The sequence below is a fragment of the Monodon monoceros genome, unplaced genomic scaffold, assembly GCF_005190385.1.
Source record: "Monodon monoceros isolate NGI ecotype Baffin Bay Population unplaced genomic scaffold, NGI_Narwhal_1 Super_Scaffold_2, whole genome shotgun sequence".
Taxonomy (NCBI): domain Eukaryota; kingdom Metazoa; phylum Chordata; class Mammalia; order Artiodactyla; family Monodontidae; genus Monodon; species Monodon monoceros.
The window spans coordinates 87,069,457-87,094,360 of record NW_021703776.1 but is presented as its reverse complement, the minus strand read 5'-3'; the positions used below and the strand labels follow the sequence as shown (position 1 = coordinate 87,094,360).

The window sequence follows — 24,904 nt, the reverse complement described above, 5'->3', positions numbered from 1 at the left end:
AAACTGTCTGAAGATGTGGGGACTGTGCACATGCTCAGTGATTCAGAAACCCCAGAAGGCAGCTGGACAGGTGCCGAGTTTCTTGGGAGATGACTCTGGAGAGGGCTTTCCTGATAGCTCTTTCCTTACCATGTCCTCCAGCCAGCCGAAAAGTAGCAATGACAGGGAACATTCACCATGCACTAATCATATATACATACCATATATATCATATATATATTCTATCTATCATCTATCTATCTATCCATCTATCTATCTATCTATCATCAGTCATCTATCTACCTAGTGCTTTGTAATCTATATGAACCTTATGAGGAAGAACTGTTATGAGGCTATTTTCCTGATGAGGAAATGGGCTCAGTGAGGCTAAGTAGAGTTATCCTTGCTAACCCAGCCAGGAATCACACCCAAGTCTGCATGATTCTGCTTTCTGGGAGATATCATCATGTCTGTGTCCCACTCCAATCTTCCCCATTCTCCCAAAAGATAGTAGTTATAAAGGTGAAACATGAAATCCTCTTTAAGGAATCGTATCAGTTCCTATCTCTCTCATATTTAGAGAAGAAACTCCTTTAATGAATCTGAATTGCTAAAATGAAACTGGTAAGGATGGAGAAATCCTACATAGTAACTTAGTATCATAATTAAGGTTGGTGTAAAGAAATCTTGTCTAGACAACATATGCCAAATAAAAGACTTCAAAAATTGATGGCAAATGGGGTTCTCTTTGGAAAATCACCACAGTTTTCTTTTCCTTCTTGACTAAGATGGCAAAGTTTGATTCCTAGCTCCTAACAATTAACGGTTTTCATTCTGTATATCTACTTATCTTTCTTTGCTTTTCATCTTACTCACCATGAAGTAATCTGACCAAGTCTCCTTTTATTTTGTAATATTATCCATAAAATGTTTTTTAAATAAAAAACACCCTGCATGCAATACAGTGCAGTATACACTATTTCCCCCAAAACATGCTCTACTTTCCTAATCAATAGCCATGGCATTTTCTACAGACAACTCCATTTATTCAGGGGTCTACACTGTGCCAGCAGGCTCTGCCTCAGCTTAGCAGGGTGATCTTGAGGAGGTCAGCATCCCTAGACTTAAGTCTCTTCATATGTAAAATGAACTTTTAAAATTCAGTAGATCAGGGATTCTTGGCCCAGTGTTCATGGGCCCTGTGGAGGTCTGTGGATGGAGGTCCATGACGCCACTGAAAGGAAGTGCCAAGTTTTGTGGGTGCATATGTACATTTTTCTTGGAGGAGCGTCTATAGCTTTCATCAGACGCTCAAAGTAGTGTGTGGTCCAAAAATGGAAAAGTAACATTCCACTACAGCAGAGTATCTATAAGGCTAGTGACAGCCTTAAGATTTCATGAGTGATGATGTGACTAAGTCCCTGTTCTAATGGTGAATACAATCTTCTTGAAAAAAATCCAGAGAAAAGTCAAGAAGAGTTATGCCAACAGCCTCCTTTGGCTTGAGGGAGAAAACTTGATCTCCTCTGTTTCTATTTTCCTGTGAAATGGGAATAACACGGGAGATTTTTTGAGGGCAAACAAAACAATGACTTTGTCTACACATGTAAGCAATTTACCTGAATAAGCATAAAAAACAGTTCAATTAAGTCCAATAGCCTCATTTTGTCTGTTGCCACATAACTGCTTTGAATGGTTTCTCCCCATCTTAGGGAGTTATTTTGGCATTGTAGAGACAATGGACCTTCAGCCAAGACAACCAGTTGAAACATGAAAAATTCTACTGATCAATTTGTTACAGTGAAAAGGTTTTGAGATTTGGGGCAGGCAGAACCGGATTGTACTCCACAGCTGTATGAAGTTGGACATGTAACTTAACCTTTCAGACCTACAGTTTCCTCAACTACAAAACAGGGATAATAATATCCAGGTCTGCTATAGACTGAATGGGTCCCCCCCACAGTAAATTCATATGTTGAAACCTAATCCCCAATGTGATGGTATTTAGAGTTGAGGACACTGGGAGGTAATTAGGTCATGAAGGTGGAACCCTCATGAATGAGATAAGTGCCCTTTTTAAAACAGACCCAGAGAGTTCCCTTGTTGTTTCTGCCATGTGAGGACACTGCAAGAAGACAGCTGTCTATGAACAAGGAAGTGGACCCTCACCAGATACTGAATCTGCTGGTGCCTTGATCTTGGACTTTTTAGCCTCCAGAACTGTGAGAAATAAATTTCTATTGTTTATAAGCCACCCAATCTATGGTATTCTGTTATAACAGCATGAACAGACTAAGATAAGGTCATAGGGTTGTTCTGATAATTAAATGACATAACGTATATAAAGTGCATCACCTAGCCTGGCACTTAGCTGATGCTAAACAAATGATGGTTCTTTTTCCTGTCTAACACTGGATGAAAAATTTGGCTGAAACTTTTTTCTACTTGAGAACTATTTTTGCTGAATTGAACTTTTTAGGTAAAATTCTAAGCTATGTTTTATATGCTATATTTAAAATAAAGACATATAATTAATGAATTAGAAAATTAACTTCATAGCTACAATATGTGATTTTAAAATCCTCATATAGCAATTATATTTGTGTGGTAGACTTATTTGTGACTACAAGTTTTATTTCTTTCCCAACTTTAATAGAAACATCTTAGCAAATATTCAGGTCGGTAGAGGAAAGAAGCTTTGCAGAAAGGATGCAACAAATCATAATGACTGAGCTGACAGATGAATGAAAATTCAAATTCAGTAAAATATTATTTTGTACCAAAGGCCTGCCAAAACATTAATATGATTTTAATAATAACATCTAACATTTATCGAGTATATACTGTGTGCCTGTAGTTGTGTTAATTTCCCTACATCAGTTAGTTAGCTTAATTCTTTTTTTTTTTTTTTTTTCGGTACGCGGGCCTCTCACTGTTGTGGCCTCTCCCGTTGCGGAGCACAGGCTCCGGACGCGCAGGCTCAGCAGCCATGGCTCAGAGGCCCAGCTGCTCCGCGGCATGTGGGATCTTCCCGGATCGGGGCACGAACCCGTGTCCCCTGCATCGGCAGGCGGACTCTCAACCACTGCGCCACCAGGGAAGCCCAGTTAGCTTAATTTTTACAATGATTCTGTGAGGTAGAATAATTATCCCCATTTTTATACATAAATAAATTGAAGCACAAGATGTTTAAGTAATTTGTAATGAGGTTACCCAACTGATAGTTGTCAAAGTCAGGATTCGAACTCAGGTCTGTCACACTTCATCACCCACATACTTAACTACAACATTGTCCTGCCTCTCCCCGGGTGAGCGAAGACTGGTAAATTATGAGTCACATATACAGACTGTAAAAACAATTCAGCACTATTTTAAACTATAAGTGTATTGACTCATATATATGCCACATTTTTTCCAGCTAAGAATGGAGTTATGGATCAGCATGTGAGGTCCTTAAGAATCTAGATTTTTAATTTGTATTGAACAAGTGTCACATTGGGTAGATCCTGGACTCTTGATGTTCTACTGATCATCATAAAGTGGGATACTTTTAGGACCAGAGGAATTGTTAGGTAAGTGGAAATTGGTCCAAATATGCCATTTCCACTGTTTATAATTTGACCGTTTATAAATTGACAGAGGTAATAAATAATGTCTATTTAGAGTGAGAGAGAGAACAAGAGAGGGAGCATATGAATATGTATATATATTGATTCTTCATGTGGCAGGACACAAATAAATAATTAAAAATCCCTTAGGTGAAAATTATCTACCTCATTCTCCCAGTGCCCCTCCGTTCAAGTTAGGCTGACCCTAAACAATATCAAATAAACATAGAAACCTTACAGCAATATTTTTAAGTCTCTTTCAAATGAATTACTTGAAAAAAATCTTTTAACTTAAAAGTAGAAATGTAGATGCAAATCCTAACATTTTTTTTTTTTGCCCCCTGGAGTGATGAATTCTCTGAGAGACCTAAAGGGAAGTTTTGAGCAAATTTAGCTACTCTAATAATTTAGACTGTTTCCAAGGAATATTTTATTTAACTTCCGAATGGAAAATAATTTTCTGATTACAGAGTAACAAAAAACTGCAATTGAAAAGATTTTGATTTGAAATTTCAAGGTCACAATGCTAAGCATTTTAAACAAAAGTGTTTTTGTGTAATGTTGATTGGCCATGCTGTTAAATCATGTAAAAAGTTTCAGTAATAGACTCCTGGGAAGCAACCACTTAGACTCAGAGGACTTTAAAAAATTGTTTGCTTTTTTAGTGAAGTAAAAATATTTACTTTCAAATGTCTAATCCTCAGTATATTTCAGAGGCCCGTAAAAATGTATGAACGATGACAACAGCAAGAGTGCTTTCATTCCCTTTATTTACGTCTATGAGCCTCTGAATCTGATAACAACTGTACAATAGGGTCCTTTCTTCTGATCAGAAAGAGCAACTTACATTTGGGTGTGGAAAGCAGGAGCTGGGAATGCAATGAGTTCACATCTTGAAAAGTGAGAGAGCTGCTCGTGAAAACAAGCCCACCGTGGGGAAAAGTACGTCTCACTGAAGATCTCATCATGGATAAACCATCACTGCAGGTTTCTCAGCAGATACACCAAAGCTCAAAATCCTTTGGGCCAAATATAATAGAAGAGCTCAATTTGAATTGGTGTGAATTCTTCTTGCTGAGAGAGTGTGATCCTCCCTCAGAACTTGTTACCAATCACATCCTCAAAACTCTTCACTCAACAGCAAATTCCTGCTTCTCACCTTCCTAAGGTCACCTTCCTAAGGTTCCTGTATCCTCCGAGAAGTGTAGAAAGAAAGCATTTTTGGGGTACTTGTTGAAAAGGAAGAGAGATGAATATGACCTCTTTGAAAATGCATCCCTTTCCACTACGTTTTCCCCTTTGAAAATGTTGTATTCCCCGATGATATAAAAGGACATGCATGCATAATCCAGGGTAGATGATCAGGAAGAGATTGGAATGGAAACAAGTGTATCAAGTGTTGATGAAGATGCACATGGACCAGGGGAAAACACGTTAAGAAGCACTAAGAAATACAGAGACAAAGGTAGAAAGGGATTGAAATAAAAGAAACAGAAAGGGAAGCTGAATATACCCATTCATTTTGTATTCCCATGAGATAGGTGAAGAATAATAGACAGCAAAACAAATTATTTGTTTGTTCAAATAAGTAATTGATTCAGAAATACAGTTTAATTTGAGATGTGTACAAATAGTATCTTTTGCCTAGAAACAAAGCATTTAGGATTTTCACTGACTACCTGCTCCATCCGTTCTGCCTGCTGAAATTTTTTTCTTCCCCTTTTAGTCAAGTTGGCTCTAAAGTTACTAATTCATCTATGATATAAGCTTTGTGACTGTTGGGACACTGCCTGGACTGGTGAGAACTCATCCCTATGGTTCAGTTTACTATCTTGTACCTATTCAATACATTTTTTGGATGACCGAATAAAAGATGCATAGGATGAAGAGCAGGACAAAGAAGGGAAGTATATTTTTGATTTAACCAGGTTCCCAGGCTAGGTTACGGCGGGCTAGGTGATGTGAAATGGACTGGACTGCAAACCCTTAGAATGAGGTGTGTGCACAAGAGTCTCAAGGCAGCTGTGATGCAGTGAATGATTGTCAGTCCCAAACCCAGGAAAGCTAGCATGGCCCAAAATGTACAGTGAGGTTTTTCAATAATCTTTTTAAAAGCTCTACTTCTGAGGAATAAAATGTATAAGAATCTAGTTTATTTTAATTTGTGGCTATAACATCTGGTGAGAGTACAGGTTTTAAGTTATTTATCATTGCAAAGTAGAACAGCACCTGCTCGTCAAACTCAATAACAACTAATTAAAATAACAGGGTATTTTTATGTGGAAAGGCTTTGTGGGTAAGAAGTGGACAAGTCAACAGTCTTTTCTCTGTGTTACCGTTTCCCCCATGCTCTCTGCAGGGGTACAACATACAAAGGGCATAAGCCATCTTTAAACATTATCAGTGAATATCAGAGTACATATTACATTTAAGGATGTAAAAGTATAGCTGCTTGATACAGTGTAGTTGCTTTTGTACAGGTTGAAAAGCATTAAGCACGCTTTTCCCAATTCTGTCATTCTGCTTCTCTGTCCTTGGTGCCCCAAAATAAAGTTTGAAGCAGAGTAGAAGCCCAATAAAATTTTGTTGAATGAGTGACTGAATGAATGAGCCTGCAGCTCTGAGCTTTGGGGCCACTCCAGATCAAGGCTGAGTTTTTTCTTCTAGTTACATAAATCCAAAGGAGAGTCCATTTTGACCCCAGGTATTAGGCATAAGGTCATAGAATCTCATTTTTCAAAATGGAAATCTGCCTTATTGTTTTATTTGTTTTTAAATAAAGTAATACATGATCATTGTAAAAAATTAGACAATACTAAAAGCAAAAGGAAAATAAAAATTATCACCAATCCCCCACTCCTGTCACAGATGAAGAAGCCAAGTTCTAAAGCTAAAGGAAGAGGGACTTGCCCAGGGTCTTACATGCCCTTTATATTCAGATCAAAGCCAAAATTTTAGATGGCGTTTAATTTCTGGTTCTGGACATCTGTTTCCTGTACACACCCTGAAATTTCCCATCAAAGTTGGCTGGACCATAAAGCCTGAGCTTCACTATTCCCATAAATGATCAGATTTTACAAAATCCTAAAGGGTGAACGTGGACTTGCTTAACAAATTCCAGAATAACAGAACTAAAGTGTTCACCTTGAAACATGAAAAGGTGAACTTAGTACAAATATAAGGAAGTACTTAAGTATTTCTCTTAAAAAAAAGAAAAGAAAGAAAAGGAATCAAATGAAATACAATATCCCCAAAGAATTAATACAGACAGAAATGTAAGTTAAACAAGTGTATTATAAATTTACTTTAGGTTATTAAGGGTACCTAACTAAGCTTCACTGGGTACATTTTTTTTTAAGATTGACTTTAAAGAGAGACATATCCTTCCACACAAAACAAAAAACTGGAAGGAATGAACCATGTAGATGTGTGGAAAATTCTTAGGCAAAATCCTGGTTCTAAAAGAACCTAGTTTATTCCCTGTAATTACAGTATGGGTATAACCACAGTAAGTTCTATTATTCCTCTCACGTTGAGTCCCTGTTTCCCAATTCACATAGCAAACAAAGAAGCTGAAGATACTGATCTAGCCTGATGCCCAATTTCCTGTCCCTATTCCTGAGTCCCCCAAGCCCCAATTCTGTTAGGCCTGCCCCTGCACTCTGGCCTGGTCTGTTTTCTGATCCTGCTATACTTTGGATTTCTAGCACACCATGAGGGACATAAAGACAGAAACTATGTCTATTTATATTTCCCCATTTTTTCTCACTGTTCCTAGCACAGCGCTGTTGCTGAATAAACATTTGTTGGGAACAGTATTTTATAGACTTTCAGGAGAAACTGAGGTCACATAACACATCATTGGAAAGGATAAGAGGTATGCTCCAGTGGGCCTGGACACCACCTACAAGGCGTCAATGTACGCTCAACAATGGGCGCCCCATACTCTCCCTGGTTCTCCCCACTCGCTGAGTTTGTGTCTCCTTCGCCGGCTTCCATTATGTCTTTATGACCTCTCACTCTCTCTCTCCACTTGCTTTCATGCCACTATCACTACCATCCATTTTCTGCTTTTGTGCTACCACTGCCACACTGAGTGTGCCCAAACTGACTCCTCTAATAATAATTTTTCTCCCCTTTTGAACAAAGATTGACAATTTCTATCTCCCAATGCCTGGAGGAAATCTCCAATTGGATGTGGTTTCTACCTGAAATTGAACACTCTCCCCATGCCCACCCAAGAATGGAATACTTCACAGTTTCCCTTTCCAGCTCCTCAGACTTACATTCTGTGGGACAGTCTGAGTTTCTCCATCTCCTGAAAGATTTGCTAATTCTCCCTCTAAAGACGCTCATATTTGATCTTCACTTCCATATTTGCTGCCCTGATTCAGTCCTCATCACCGTGTGCTCAATACTAACTCTTCCAGTAGGCCCACACTCTAGACCACTGTAGATAACGCTCTCCAGTACGCATAGCTCCCCCACTAAGTCTCTGTCTGTTACCTTTTATATGAAATAGAAACACCCAAGATGTACGAGTCTAACTCATTCTTCCTTAAGCACTTAACAGGTTTCTTGCACCGGGATTCTTATTTCCACCTCTGAGCTTTGCAGATGTTACTCCCTCCTCTCCATGGCTCCCCTTTTACTCTTTGTCATCACCATTGTTACTCCCTCTATGGCTCTCCACTTCCAGGGAGCTTTTCCTGACTGGTTTCATCACAGGATGATAACTGCCTTTTCTTTTCTTGGTATTAATTTTTAGTTCTGACTATATTGCTCTGTTGTTTCTTACTTGTTTAGCTAATGATAATGGTTAAAAAAATAGTAGCATACCATTTATGTGTCATGTACTAGGCTAGGCCGTTTATGAAGTTCAATAATCTTCACAACAACCACAGAAGCTACATAGATATTATGCCTATTTTAAAAATAAGGCAGCTGTGGCGTAGCGAGAAGTCACTTGTGCGTGGCCACACAGCTCATAAGTGACAGTTGGAATTTGAACCTACAGAGCCCAGGTACTGTTCAGGGTACCATGTGTCATATAGCAGCCTACTCCGACCAAGTTAATCAAAGGCAGTAATTTTACCTTCTTCTTTTGAATTCTCCATACCAATAGGTAGATCCTATGCTTCAAATACTTTTTGTTGGGCTTCCCTGGTGGCTTAGTGGTTAAGAATCCGCCTGCCAATGCAGGGGGTACGGCTTCAAGCCCTCGTCCGGGAAGATCCCACATGCCGCGGAGCAGCTAAGCCCATGCACCACAACTACTGAGCCCGTGTGCCACAACTACTGAAGCCCATGCCTAGAGCCCGTGCTCCACAACAAGAGAGGCCACTGCAATGAGAAGCCTGCACACCACAACAAGGAGTAGCCCCCACTCGCCGCAACTAGAGAAAGCCCACGCGCAGCAACGAAGACCCAACGCAGCCAAAAATAAATAAATAAAATAAATAAAAATTTTTTAAAATTAAAAAATATATATATATTTTTTGTAAGTGTAAGTTTCTAGTTTTCTTCTGCAGGATCACTAAGGGGTCATCTTACTACCATCTTTTCACTTGCACACTGGAATTACTGAGGCAAAATTGATTTGCTTTTAAGATCATTGTTTAACATTTTTCTTCCCGTGAATGCCTACTCTGCTTTCTCAAAAGAACATCTGAGTTAAGTCACATTAAATGCCACTGTCTTTTGCTCTGAGGCCTAAAATTTTAAAATATGCATTTATACCCCTTGCCCAACATGTTACTGCTTTATTTCCCCAACCTGCCCTTGTAAGTCACCACAACAGAGGCCTCACACAACATAGCAGCTTCCAACTAGACTCAGAATCTCCACAGTACCACACTCTACTGGCTATTAACCCATAATATGTGAATTACTGGATTTGGCGGCTGTTCTAATAAGAATAAAACTTTGTCATAAGATCCATCTGGGTCTTATTGCCTTTATTCTTTTAGAGTGAAGACTTCCATTTCCAGAATGGTTTCAACATTCAATATTTGTCATTTCAATATTGTAAGTGCTTTTAAAACTTTTATCCATACACTGCTTTTGTCATTTAAAAATTCTAATATGAAAGACAATGATTCAGTGCAACTATTTGTTTCGTCTCCAATCTCTCTTTTTCTTGATGTTTGTGCAGAATTTAGAGTCTTAACAGTTAGGAACATTTTCCATAACCGCTTTCGCAAACAGTTCAGTGTGCAATACATTTGGCCCTTGAGGCTGATGATCTTTGAGGCCTGAAACCAATATTGTGGATAACAGAATAGAGATACCTTCGAACCCAGATCCTTACCTTTCTGCTTCCAGACGCATCTCTTCCCGCTTTTGCCTCCTAAGTTCTCTGCGACGTTCAAAATCATCCATGGTATGGGTTCAGATTTAGGGAGACCAGATAATGTCTGGATCTAAAGGGGAAGAAGTAGAATCAATATCATAGATGAGTTGGAGGATTATTTCCCATGAGTCGCCTCAGCCCCTCACCATTTCTTTATCCCCTTTTCCTTTACTCTTAAGAAAAACACCTTAGAAGATGAGTGAGGTAGCCAGTGATCAATTTCTGCCTCCCAAGCCAAGCCTTGTCCTTTATGTGTTAAATTCAGTCTCATTCATGTAACTATTAGAGACAAATAAGTAAAATTCCAGGATCACAGTTTAAAAAAAAAGGGGGGAGACAGAGAGGTTTGAAGACTTGAAATATTGCTGGGATCACTTGAGAGCTACTGAATGGTTTTGTTCTTTGTAACCTGCTGAACTACAGACAAAAGTTATAAAAAAGTGAACAAAGAAAGAGGAAAGGAGAAAAAGAGTGAAAAAAAAAGAAAAGTGGCAAGAAAAGGAATTTGTAGGAACTAAGAGAAAAGTAAAAGTAAAAGAAAGAAATAATATAAGTATCCAGGCACAATTTGCACATCCTAAAAGAATATTAATATCAGAATGATAATAAAGACCACAGCAATAATACCACGAATAAACATAATGCAGCAGCATTTTTAAGAGCAGTTACATATGATCAAACTGTTTTCAGAGCTCAAAAGCAGCAGCTCTTTGTAACCCAACCATTTTATCCTTTCCTACCTCCTCCGTGATAGTTTTAATCCCAGAAAGATCTTCCCTTTCCAGCTCTTCAACTGAGGATTCCGCTTTTCCTGCGTTTCTGGGCCATGGAGTCAAGTATTCCAGAATTCCCCTGCAGCCCCCAAACCCAAAATGACTACCAGAAAAGGGGAAGCGGGCTCTTTTTGTCCTTGCTTTGTTTACAGAGCTGTCAGTGGTTAGTTAAACTCGGCCTGGAATCTGGCATTTAAGGCCTGCTTGAAGATTGTTTCCTGTGTGGAGCGGGAGGCCTCCACTTCCTCTGGAATCCTAGACTCTCTGCTGCACTCAGATCACAAAAAATATTTTCCAGCCCTTTCTGTGCACATGAGACGAGCCATTTGCCCTGCGTAAGAAAATAGGGAGACGTGCAAAACCTGAAGCCATCCCCTAATGGCATCTTTGTGTGAGGGAGTGAAAAGCAAAACTTAGACTTTGAAGCCTAGTTAAGAAACCTTCTTAAATTGTCAGATTCTTTTATTTTTCAAGCATTTTTCCCCTTAAAAAACCCACAAAAACAAAAATAAAATCTCAGCCAACCAAAAGAGAATTATACAACGTTTGAATGTTCCCCCCCTTCTTATTCCCTAGGGTATTATTTATACTGCTTATAAATCCTTTACAAATTCAAATTTGGGTGTTTATTTGGGGTTTTTTTATTTTACAGTGTTTTTCTATCTAACTCTTAGAAAGAGTACTTTCCAAGTACTTTGTTAGTTATGAAGGAAAGAATCAGTTTTCCTTTTTTAAAAATTATTCCATCAACCCTGATAAAATTTCTTTGTATTTTCTAGTCTGATCTCTCCATAGTTATCAGAATGAAAAAAAAAAGTGATTTGAGGGTGTCCTGAGAGGCTGTTTGTCTCCCTGGGGTGGGTTCCTGTTCTGAGCGCAGTGCAGGGTGCGTGAGGACAGCCCTGGGGGCAGTGGGACCAAACCTCGATGACTTGAACCCTGGGTGCAGTGAGAGCAAAGGCTTCTCGTTCCTTTCTTCAGTAAAGTCTTTTGTTGTGTATAAACCACTTCTGGAATAACTATAGCAACAGCAAACAGAAATGGGAGAAAGAGGTCTGTCTATAAGCAAACAATTTCACTTTTCTTAATTTATCCAAGTAGCTCGAAGAGCAGCCTCTAAGCCTCTGGGTCTCGCTCCAACCTCATTAAGCCGAGGAGTCATGCTGGCTGCTTGGTAGCAGTGGCAGCTGTTGCTCAGCCTATACCTCTGGTGCAGGTGCCAATGAGCGGTGAAACGAATATCCGCAAGCAGGCCGAAGATGCAAACGGCTGGCCGAGCCCAGCAGCACCTTCGAGCACTCAGGGGAGGTGAAGCTGACTAACACCGTGTGGCCACTGCGGCCGGCCACGCTCACTGGCTCTCCACCCACGCAACGTCCCCCCCCCCCCCCCGGCCCGTTCCCTCCTCCTACTCCTCAGCTTTTATTACCTACTTGGGTGTTTTTTTCCTCAACCATAAAGAAACTCTACCCGGGCTTCCCTGGAGGCGCAGTGGTTGAGAGTCCGCCTGCCGATGCAGGGGACAAGGGTTCGTGCCCCGGTCCGGGAAGATCCCACATGGCCGCGGAGTGGCTGGGCCCGTGAGCCATGGCCGCTGAGCCTGCGCGTCCGGAGCCTGTGCTCCGCAACGGGAGAGGCCACAGCAGTGAGGGCCCGCGTACAGCAAAAAAAAAGAGAAACTCTACCCAACCAGTTATCTACTCATGGAACGCTGCTGAGTGTGTACGTGAGGCACTGACGGGGAGGGAGAGAGGGAGTGAGCGCTATATGAAGCATCTACACAGACGGTGCCTTTCTGGGTTCTGCTTGGTGGACATGTGGCGGGTGTACCTGAGGGAGAAGAGAAAGCACGTCTGTGTACCGTGTGGTGCGGGATGACTCTCTGCTGGGGTGTGTGTGTTGTGTCTGTGAGTGGGAAGATGTGTGTGCTTGTGAAAATGGCTCTTTGTTGGTCTCACACCAGGATGGAGCAGAGGTCTTCCTTAATCCTCACACCCTTATATCACAGAGCTTCTCTGAACCTCCCTGGCACTGTTCCTAAGTGAGGCGAGCCATGTCTGGGGAGAATTGTAAGTGATTTTCCCCCCTCTTTTGGGAGCAGCAGCTTCCATGGCCTCAGCTAGTAATCTCTCATTTCTTCCCCGACCCCCAGCCAATGCTGAATTCCTTCCAGTAACATTGGATAGGAAACAAACTCTCCATCAACGAAGTGATGAAATGTCAAGGCAGAGAGCTTCCGTAAACAGTAAAGCTCACGAGTGTCACAAGTGGACAGAGTAGCCTGAAAGAGAAACGCAGGCAAAGGGATGTATGTATCAATGAATGTGACAGATGGGTTCTTGAAAAGTTTTATGAAAACCCAAATTTTTGCGCTGGGGTGATTGTAGCCATGCTATTGAAAGAACCCTGATGTGACTCCTTTCGTCAAAGGAAGAGAGGCACTTTACAAAGGCAGTTGAACAATTACCTTCTGATATACCTGTCTTTTCAATATGGGTTCTCAAATATCAGATTTTCTTGAAACAGGGCATGCTTATGCTACTGCAACTAAGTAATAAGTCGATGTTAGAGACTTCAAATCACTTAACACGCTGCCCTTCCTTTGGGTAATGACACCACCAAGCCCGTGGCCCAGCTGAATGGCGCCGTGAGTGGACCTCCTGGGTCTCACCTCCATGCCAGACATCCTGAAGCTTCCTCCCTTCCCTATCCTTCTTGCTACTTTTCCCTCTCAGCTTCTTTTGGGGGGAGGGGAAGATATTTATCAATATTTCTTCTGTCATTTCCCTTTTTATTTGTCTCATTCTCTGATACTTTTTTTTTTCCTTCTCCATCTCCCTCCATCTATTGGGAATTAAAGTCTATTTATTAAATCCAATCTAGGATTCTTAAAAAAAAATTGAGTTTAATTTCTGATGTGCATCTTTCAACCAAGAATTCTAACTATTACTATGTTTTATATTCGCAAAGCTTTTTTCTTTTTCCTTTATGGGCATGTGGCCCTCACTAGAGTTATTTTCTGTGACAAATTTATAAGGAGACCTACTGTTTCTGCTTTTGTTTGGGATATGGTTGGTGTCAGGTAAGAAGCCCTCTTAGATGTGTATGTGGGTGTGCATGTGTGTGTGTGTATGTGTGTGCATGTGTGTATGTGCATGTATGTGTGGGCATGCACATGCACACAGGTGTAAATACAGTCGAGGCAGGAAGTGGTGGCATGCAGGCCAGTACTCTGTTATTGGTGGGAGAAATTTGTAGAGAAAGCTAAGCTCTATCTATCTTCAAATCATCATAAACTGAATGGCGAATGGGTTGGAGGAAGTCCTTGGGATTTCAGGGCAGTGCCAGTATTGGTCTTGGAATGCATCAAGAATAAAATCTATTCTGTCAGGGACCCTGAATAAGTTAATGCAACTTCCAAAAGTAACCAACATTAATTGAATATGTGCTATGTGCTGAGGCATTTTTTAAAACTATTTAAAAAAATTAATGGGGTTTATTTCTTAGTTTTAAGTTTAAGGAAATATTGAACATAAAGTACAGAGTACCCATATATTCCCTCTCCTTCACCCCCGCCCAGTTTTTTCTGTGTTTGCACTGAAATGTGTATTCCCCACCAAAAGATATGCTGAAGTCCTAATCCTCGGCGCCTCAGAATGTTACCTCATTTAGAAATAGTGTCTTTGCAATGTGGTCAAGTTAAGATGAGGTTATTAGGATAGCCCTAATCCTGTATGACTGGTGCCCTTATAAAAAGGGGAAATTTGGACATAGAGACAGATATACACAAAGGGAAGATAATGTGGAAACACAGGGAGAATGCCATGAGAATATGGAGAGCCAGGAACACCTGAAGCTACCAGAAGCTGGGGGAGAGTTGTTGAACAGACCCTTCCCTGGGGTCTTCGGAGGGACCCTGCTGACACTTTGATTTCTAGCCTCTGGAACTGTGAGATAATAAGTTTCTGTTCTAAGCCACCCAGTTTGTGGTACTTTGTTACAGCAGCCCTGGCAAACTAATACAGCCTATTATTAAAATCTTGCAGTGGTACATTTGTTACAATTAATGAACCAATATCAATACATTATTATTAATTAAAGTCCATGGATCACATTAAGTTTCACACTTTGTATTGTACATTCTATGGGTTTTGCTAAATGCAAAATGTCACGTATCCACCATTACAGCAACAGACAGAATAGTTTCACTGCCCTAAACAGTCCCTGTTCTCCTTTGAGGCATCCTTCCCTCCCTCCCCCACTCCAGCCCTTGGCAACCATTGCCTTTTTTAAAACTGTTTCTATAGCTCTGCTTTTTCCAGAATGTTGTGTAGTTGGAATCACAGAGCATGTAGTCTTTTCAGACTGGTTTCTTTCACTTAGCAATATGCATTTAAGTTTCCTCCATGTCATTTTGTGGCTTGGTAGCTCTGCTGGGCCATTTAAAAATATGTGTTCTTATTTTATCTATCTATTTTATAATAAATCTGTGAGGTAGCTATTATAATCCCCATTTTAAAGAATTTCAAAGTGTGTGCTCTTAACCACAATAATATTCTTGAACTAACCCACTATTCCCCTCTAGGAATTGTTTTCCCTTTCAGGAAGTAGGTAAGGGTGCCTCCCTCCCCCACCTCCTACTGAGAAATTCTGAGAAGACTACTGTCAGTGATCTCCAGTTTAATTCATTGGATCATTTAAACTCAGGTAAGAAGTGATCTTAAAAATTATTCAATCCTCTTCAATTTCAAACCTATTTGGTTTAGTTCAGAGAATTATCATGTCTGGGAGATAACTAAATCAAACCTTGCAAATGTTTATTAAACTTCTGTTATTTTATTGTTACTTCTTTGTAAGATTCTTATACTAGGATGATCATATCTGGACCGCTTCATTGCATACTTTTCTTTGAAATTTTAGTGCTTCTTCATTTTATACTTTCCTCCTCTTATCCACTGTGCCCTCATCTCCAGCATAAGAATTTCTCTATTATTGCAAGGAACTCTAGTCTTTCAACACTGATAACTGTTATTAGATCCCTGTTTGACTAGTTATCATTGTATACCCACTGTAAAATTACATGGTCCAACTACGTCCATGAAGCCCCACAAAAACATTTATACCATCAATTTTCGATGAGCATTTACTATGTGCCAGGTTCTCTCCTAGGCACTGGAGATATAATGGTGAAGAAGACTGAAAAGGTTCCTGCCTTCCAGGAACTTTTATTTCAGACTTTCTTGCTCTTTTAAACTTCCACCAGGCCGATCACAGCCATCTTCGACCTTGGATCACACCCATCATTTGCTTTCTGGTTTTTGTTCTTGAGATTCAAGGCTTTGTGGGAGAAAGTCAGGGACCATGTTTTGTCTATCCTAAAGGTTTATGTTAACTTCAGTTGGGCCATCACTGCAACTCAGTGATGCCTCTCTTCATCCTGTATTTCCCGGGTGATTTCTGGGTATAACACACGCCAGCAGATTCTCCACCTCTGCTCTTCAAATTATCTTCACTCACCTCAATCCTTAAATTGCCCACTCCACAAACAGTGACCTGGACTCAGACTTAGGAGACATGGGATGACCCTCTCTGAGCCTTTCTTCTCTGTAAAATGAAACGGTTGGACAGATAACGTCCAAGGTTCCATCCTACTTCATGTAATACTACAGTTCTGTATCTGCTCTCCAATCCAGCAAAGATGGATGCATCACACATGGCATATACATGTTTCCTTCTTTCCACATTTGAGTGTTTGGATACCTCTGTGCATTCTCTTCTAATTTTCTGATTTAGAAAGCATTAACCTTCCTTTCAAGCTGATCATCCCATGGCACCCTAGATAAAATTATTTTATTACCTCTCAAATGTGTTATATAATTTTCTACCTCTGCCCCTTTATTCATACCATTCCATCCATCTGGAGTGAGAGCCCCTATCCTCTTCATCGTCCATATTCTATTCAGTTGTGCATTTCTGGCTCAGATTTCACTGCCTTCATGCCTTTCCTGAGGACTCTAGTTTGGTAGTGATATCTCACTACTTGAATATCCATCATTCATTTTGGTAATTAATCTACTGCCTTGCCACTGCTTATTAGTTGTTCTAACTACTACTTAAATATGTTACCTATATTTTACTTTCCACATGCTTTCATTCTTAAGATTCTGTATCTTATGAATAGATACAGTCTTTTAAAAAATCTTTTCACTCTTGCGACATAGCAGGCACTCAGAAATTGCAGCTGATTTGAACCACTGGATTTTTATTCTCGATTTTACCATTCTGAGAGTGGAAAATGTAACTCAAGCTGATTCATCTCTGTACTTTACTGACTGATCAGTGTTTACAAAGTTAATTAAAGACCTTGGTAATAGACTATATATGAATCTCAAAAGTTATATAAACCCACATTTGCAGTAGTGGCAGTAAATCTGGCAGTGTTTTCTTTCTGACTATAGAAAATGAACTTTTGTCTTTTTCAAAAAAAATCAATTTATCAACCTGCTTTGCTCTTTTCTCAGCTAAATTGTTCATTTGGGAATCAAAAACCAAATAAACACATGGATTCTAACATACCGTTTGGACTTAACTTTAGCTCAACCTTCACCACTTTGTTCCAAAAATCTGTGCTACTTAAAAAAAATGCAATCACCGAGACACATGTGTCAAGACGAGCAACATAGAAATAAGAATGAGTGGGATCAACCTGAGGAGCTCTGCCTTCTCAAGTTGTTTCTTTTCTCTCATCATTGGAATCTAGAACTCAATGCCCTACTGAGAGCAGGTTAACAGGTTATGGCTTGTTCTTTCTTTCCTCCCCTGCTCAGTCTTTTATCATTACTTTCTCTCTACTTGTATTTCTCCATTTGCCAAACAGGAGAATGGAAAGACTTAATGTAACAAAAGTAAAGGTCTTTGTGGCCTCTCTTCCACCTTAGGAGGAGCAGGTACTGGGCATGTTAGATTTGTGAAGGAATGGTGTTTGTCTACACTGGTTTCCACACTGGGGAAGACCACACACTTAGGGATTTTATGTGTCATCTCCAAGTGTTACCACCCATTTGGAACACTTTAAGTTGTTCAAAACCCCATGGCTATCACTGACCCTCCCAAGTAAGAAAAGTAGACTCACCTCTATTTAAAGAAAGGAGACTGAGACAAATAGGGCTTTGGTATCAGTTCCCTAACCATGACCAATCAGTGGGAAACCAGGACTGATATTTAGGCCAATCTCTAAGCCAACCTGAAAAGTTTTCTTAGAAGAGCAAGAGAAGTGAAAATTTGGAACACGGTTCCTTTGGCACCCTTTTCGAGAGTTTGAAATTCTTTTCTTTGGCAAATTCCAGGAGAATTAGGCCGAAAGACACAGAACAGAACATATCAAATCAGAAAAGGCATGTGGTCCCTGCTGCTCTCTTGGTTCCTAAGGAAGAGAAAAAGCATCAAAAGGCGTGGGAGCAAATCCTACCACAGACAGAAATTCTACACCAATCTGTAAGAAATTTCTTACACCCAGGTAAGAAAATAAATGCATAGCTATGCTTAAAGAATTCATAAATGTGCTTTCTAAATGCATGCCTGATAACAGAGGTTAATTCTGATGTCACATCAGGGTGGGATCCTGACCCCAATGGAACTATTCGACAATGGGTAGGGCTGCTGAGAAAATGTGAACCCCCATTACTGGCAATAGTCCGGTAGAGGTGAAATAGCCATCTGTTTAGGGCTGTAGTGAAAAGATACTTTTTGAGATCCTAAGGCTGTGCTGCCCAATATGGTTGTCAGTTGTCACATGAGGCAGTTTAAATTTAAATTAATCAAAATTAAATTAGAAATTCAGTGCCTCCGCTTCACCAGCCCCATTGCAAGTGCTCTGTGGCCACATGTGTCTAGTGGCTTCCATGTAAGACCATGCAGAGAACATTTTTGTCATCACAGAAAGCTCTATTGGACAGCCCCCCTGTGAAGCCTTCCAACTCCTAATACAAAATGACTTTACCACGGAAAGTAATGTTATGCAGTTCAGAGACATGAAGATGTGTAAGACATGGTGTCTGTCTTCAAAGACCTTACAATCTCCTACAGAAGATGGAATACAATGAGGGGTATGGTAGGGTCAGCCTTTCAAAGCACGGATGTGCTCTTTTAATCCTCTCATTAGTAACTTCTTTGTTCTCCTATGGAGGGTCTTTTGGATCTGCAATCTTGCCGTTCTGAGCACACTTGCAACTGAGAAAGTGAAATGAATGCTCAGTGAATGCAAAAGAAGCTGAGATACTGTCTGAGGAGAGATCACACTTCGAATTGCATAACAAGGCCTAAGAGTGGCTTATTTGGAACAAAAGATCGGAGGCCATGGGTCTTTACCAGTTATAGACATGGTACAGAGGTCATTATATTTTACATAACAATAGCTTTACTTGTGCATGACTCTGGCCTTTCTGGTCTACTCGGCTATAAAAATATCAGTAACCCATGAGTCTGCTCCTTGTGATTGGTTTTTCATCTAATATTTCCAATTTAGAGATCAACAAGAAGATCCAGAGCCTTAGCCAGATATTCTGCTAATATAAGACATTAGCAAGGTGACAGAGTTTAGATGGCAGGATGCACATCCATTTACACTGCTGGGAACAATTCAAAGGTATGTCTTAGAGGTACTCTGTTACTGGCAACATTTTTGCACATGGAGGACATGCTATTACGATCAGGGACTATTTATTCCCTAGTAAGTTATTAAACATCTATTCATCATGATCATCAAATGCATTTACTGTGTTCTGGAATTAGGAAGCGAGTCAGAGACTATCTTCTGGGAGTTTATAATCTAAGACGATAAGCTTTGAAACCAAACCAAGGGACATTATCCCTTATGTCTTTGGACATAATACACAATTTAAACATGTAAATCTGCAAAGAAGTTAAATAATAAATTGAAAAGTGCCTAGACTGCTTCCTCCTTCCTTTCACATGAATCATTTACATGGTAGTTTCACCCATTTGTTAGTTTGGGAATTTCTGGACTTTCCTTCAAGTAAGAAATGGCTCATAGTGCAGGCCTGCTTAAGACTAGCATGAGACTACAGGATCTCTGAGCCTTGTACTCACTGATAAGAGTTTGTACTGATACCTATATTATTGGAGTTGGTATTTTAATGACTAAGTATATATCTGTCTTCCCTATAAGATTATAATCTCCTTGAGGTTATTACTCATTTTTGTGACCCTTCAAAGTTCTTGACTATTTTTTCTTATAGTCAGCACTAAGTTCACACTTGAATTAAAATGGATTCCGGGGCATTGCTTATTTTTGGATTTCATTGGTAAACAGATGAACTTGGCTAAGACATGATCAAAAGGCCATGCCTCCAGTTGAGCTCTTAGTAACCTTGGGGATGGTGGTTCACTAGGAAGCTCTATTTTATACTGTGATTTGTAGTTGTAGTTGTTTTCTTCTAGTGGAAAAGAAACTTGTCTTAGAGAGACATTCTGTTTTCAGGAAAGAGGGGTATTAGACATTTGTAACTGAGGGAATCAGTCTGTTCTGGGACCTTCAAAGAAAAAGAAGGACAAAGAAGACATATGTTGAATAAGAAAAGAAGAGAATTAGGGTTGAACTGAAACGCCCCACATTTCCAAGGCCTTTGGAGATGCCTTGCCACTCCTCCATCATAATTAGAAAACACTGACATTCAGAGCTGATTTAAATGCTTCCATCAGTCTAAAAAAGTGTTGCCTGAATTTACTCTGTAACCGTGCTCAGTAATTAGAAACATAAGGCCCTGTTCTGGATGTTTTCTTGGGAACCTACCCTCCCAGGCTTGGTGTCACTACCCATTGGCTACAGGACCTTTATCTTTTCTCACCATCTCTCTTAGGAGCCCCTGCCCAGGTCACAGGAAGAGTGTGAGGTTGCCATGGGCATTCCTGGAAAAACTGGAGACCTCTGGCGCCATCTCAGACTCTAAAATACATGGAAGAAACTCATTTTGCCTGCCTCTTTCCTTGCTGAAGCTCTATAAATCTGTATTGCACTTGGAAGGCAGTAGTTAAAGTACAGTAAGAAAAGTGTTCAAATCAGAAGATTCAAAAGAAGGATCTTTGTGATGACCGGCTTGAAATGACATCTTTCTTTGTTTCGGAAAACAGAAAAGCTATTCCGATGGTTGATTCTAGAGTTCCTCACACTCTTGCTGGGAAACATGTACTTTGCAAAATGTAGGATTAGAATATGATTTAACAAGCAGCAGCAGCAGCTTTTTACTTCTGACAAAATCCACAAAGAAAATGGAAAAATACTTGTAATCAAGGACTTCAACTCAACAGTCACCTAACTTGTCAAATTAAAACATGTGGCAAACACCTGCCAAGCATCTTGAAACAACTATACCTTCTTATTTTTCTACCTGACCTGTAATCTCTTTGGAGCACATTTGCATTTCCCAATTTTTCACACTTAAACAATGCTGTCCACACCATGTATAAAGATGACTAAGCAACTTTGTATTAAGTAACCGAAGCGAGTCCTGCCAATTTTAGAATAATTAAGTTTCTGCAATCTAATATAAACAGTTCCAAGAACTACTTGCGGCCTACCAAAAGTATATATTACAAGTAGTCAACACTGAGGCCAGCTGGCAGACAGATCAACCTATTAAAGTAGAATTGTTCAGAACTCAGAGTATTATTTTTCTTTTCTCCCATTATTTTTTCTGCATCCAACTTTGTTTCTTTGGGAATGTTTTCAAGTATACAAAGCAAGAAAGTAATGTGGAATTGCACCTCTTGTAAATGAATGAGCATTTCTCTTGAGATTCTTTAGAACCCACAAGTCAGTCCCATTTCAACGCTGTCTACACAGGCAGCCAAAGTAAAATAGAGCAAGTGAATCCACTTTGTTCCCACTCAAGCTAAAGTGTTGGTATTTTGCTTGACCATCAGAAAGGTCAACAGTGACCACCAGACAAGCACATTAAGTTATATGCCTATCAGACACCTGAAATATCTTTCTGACTGTAGATCCTTGTACTGCCTCTACCACGTAGCTTCCTGGATCAAAATTTATTACTAATAAGGCTAATGTCATAGGTTTAATTCTACCAGGAATGAGCTAACTATTTGAGAGGAAAAAAAAAATCCTAAACTATTGCCATGTGTTTTGACATTAATCTTGGCCAGCTACATGGCAGATGTGGGCTGACAACTTTCAGTTGAGAACATAGAGATGGTTAGACCAACCCATCCCACCATGACCTTCAAGAGAGTGTATGGGACCTAGAGTCTGTCATACAGAGTGAAGTAAGTCAGAAAGAGAAAAACGAATTGTATGCTAACACATATATATGGAATCTAAAAGAAAAAAAAAAAAGGTCATGAAGAACCTAGGGGCAAGACAGGAATAAAGACGCAGACCTACTAGAGAATGGACTTGAGGACATGGGGAGGGGGAAGGGTAAGCTGTGACAAAGTGAGAGAGTGGCATGGACATATATACACTACCAAACGTAAAACAGATAGCTAGTGGGAAGCAGCTGCCCAGCACAGGGAGATCAGCTCGGTGCTTTGTGACCACCTAGAGGGGTGGGATAGGGAGGGTGGGAGGGAGATGCAAGAGGGAGGAGATGTATGTATATGTATAGCTGATTCACTTTGTTATACAGCAGAAATTAACACACCATTGTAAAGCAATTATACTCCCATAAAGATTAAAAAAAAAAGAGAGAGAGTGTATGGCCAAATGAATGGGAGTGTGTCATCACACAAAAAGCCTCTCCACATTCAACTGCATTTTAAGCCCTAATGTCTTCTTCACTGTGTTTAAATTCATATATATTCAAGAGTGGTAAAGGTTCTACAACCATCATCACAATGATAACTTCAATAAAAACATTCAACAAACATTTATGAAGTACCATTTGCTACCTTACTGGGTGTAGCAAATAAGTTGTGAATGCAACTACCCTGCCCTCACCATGCTTATAGTCTGATGGTGGAGACAGGCAATAAATAAATAAAATACAAACTGCGACAAGGGTTAGGAACGAAAAATACAAGCTGCTATGAGAGAACTACAGGAGTGACTAATGGTTTTCTTTGGGTTAAAATACGATATAAGCAGTAATAGCTTTTTCAAACAAGAATGATATTAATACACTACAGACATGCATTCATAAAGGGAACATAAATGTATGAGACTGGAGTTTGTATTTATTAAATATATATCAACATCTATTATTTGCCAGGCACATGCTCTTCTAGGTGCTGATAAATCGAACTCTTCTCTACTTTTCTGTCCTAAAGAAGGGAATGAAGAGTAAAGTAGCTAGTCAGGTTTGAGGGATGGTGAACTATTCTCACCCTTTCTCTCCAACCTCAGATCCTATGTAAGTAATGTACAAATAATGACCTATGAGATACTATCTGCTGGAATTGATATAGACACAGGGAAGCCACTTAAGATATTAACTTCACATGGCTAAAGCGGAGGGCATCTTTCTAGAAATCATCCAGCTCAGTGACCTTCTGACAACAAAAGCATGTTTCTCACCCGCCATCAAGCAGAAATTTGCTGATTTAAATGTAGCTGGCCCACTTTGTTTTTTCAAATTTTGGCTCATGATTCCAAGAAATGAACAGCCCGTAATAAATTTACTCCAGTGGCAGAATATCTCACGACCAGCTTTTCTACTTTGAATACCGCAAACAGACCTTTAATTTGTTGACACGCAGCCCCTGGACATTCATGAAAACAAGATGTTCTCTTGCTGCTTTTTAAGTTAATCAGATTTAAGTCAGGGTCTCAGCCGAATTTCAAAAACAGATGTTCCATAGCAAAAGGGCTGAACTGACCCCAGCAATGAGAGGCTGTTTCACTTGAACTTGAATATTCTTTGTTAGCAGGATGAGCGATCAAATATGCCTGAAACTGGAAACAGGAGCGACCCAAGGTTTACTACTGTCTCCATTCAATGACTGCCCTGGGGATCTGGGAAGGTTGGGCATCCATGACTCTTGGTTTGGGGAATAAGCTGATGCCTGGAAGGTTTAGGTGCCTAGGTTACGAAGCGGGTTAGTGAGGAGGGATGATCTTCTCCCACACGCCACCATCCTGTTTTCCTGTCGACCTCGGAGGCCCTCCATGGAATGGCTCCACTGTACCCAATGCCTCTCCTGACTCACACTCACATGCAAACACAACTCACAGCCAGGCCAACTCCTTAGTTCTGCTACAATCCAGCTGGTATTTCTGCCTCCGGGCCTCTTTCCCTGTTTCCTCTCTCCTGTAACCTGAAGTACCCTCCACTCCTCCTGCAAATCCCATATCTTTTTCTAGAGTGTAGCTCAGTCCTATCTTTATTCCAGAATCATCCTCGCTTTCAACTTCTGCAGCATTGTTAGCACTGCTCTTTTTGATGGTCAATACTATATGACTTTGTTATTCAAATGCTTTATAACCTCTCTTTCTCTTGAGCAAGTGTGAAGCTGCCTAATGTCAGGGTCTGCCATCTCCTCTTACATCCCCTCACAGTGCTGGGTGCTTTGCTCTGCCTTTATAGGTGCATGGGAACGGCTGCTGAGCTGAACTTATTGACAAGCTTCTGGCCTAAAAATCCAAGTTCCAAAATTCCACGGCTCTGGCCATTAGTGCTGTTTGCCCTGTGTTCCTGTTTTACCCCTTCTGGGCACCTTACAGAACTGTACTTTGGGCCTCCTTGTGGTCAGCTGGGGCCAAGTGACTAGTTCTAGCCAATGAGTTGTGAGCAGAAGTGTCATGTCACTTCCGGGGCAGACCATTTAATTGTTGATATTAGACCCTTCAGAGCTTTTTTTCTCTCTACCATGGTAGCCAGCAATATTTCCAGATAGTAGCTCTCAGCCGGGGTCCCCAAGTAAGGATGGCAATGATGTGGACCAGAGACCCCAGCCTATCCAGGGTTAGAGAGAAAGCATGTGTGACCAACCTTTGTTGGTTAAGTCACTGAAATTTTGAGTTGTCCCTGACCCCAGCATAACCTAGCTGGCCATGGCTGACATTGCCTTTGTTAACTCCGTCCGTGATGAAAATGATCTTGCGGTATTAGGCAGTGCACATCTCTGCTTCATGAAGGTACTTATTCAAATTATCCTATTTTCTATTTCTGTTCTGTGACATCTAGTATATAAATAGGAATGGGTAGACTAATCAGGTAGGG

General features: G+C 40.2%; 1 protein-coding gene across 9 annotated transcripts in view; it reads right to left on the bottom strand.

Annotated features, from left to right (window-relative positions):
- Positions 1–24,904, bottom strand: part of CALD1 (caldesmon 1) — a 181,264-nt gene that overhangs the window by 83,727 nt on the left and 72,633 nt on the right. For 8 of the 9 annotated variants that reach the window (XM_029233569.1, XM_029233568.1, XM_029233584.1 and 5 more), the window contains one exon: positions 9,898–10,009. In XM_029233569.1, the coding sequence (XP_029089402.1) occupies positions 9,898–9,968 (71 nt within the window). In that variant the 5' untranslated portion in view covers positions 9,969–10,009. Of the gene's footprint in view, positions 1–9,897; positions 10,010–10,679; positions 10,846–24,904 lie in introns of those variants that run through there. The other variant, XM_029233571.1, reaches the window with a different exon arrangement.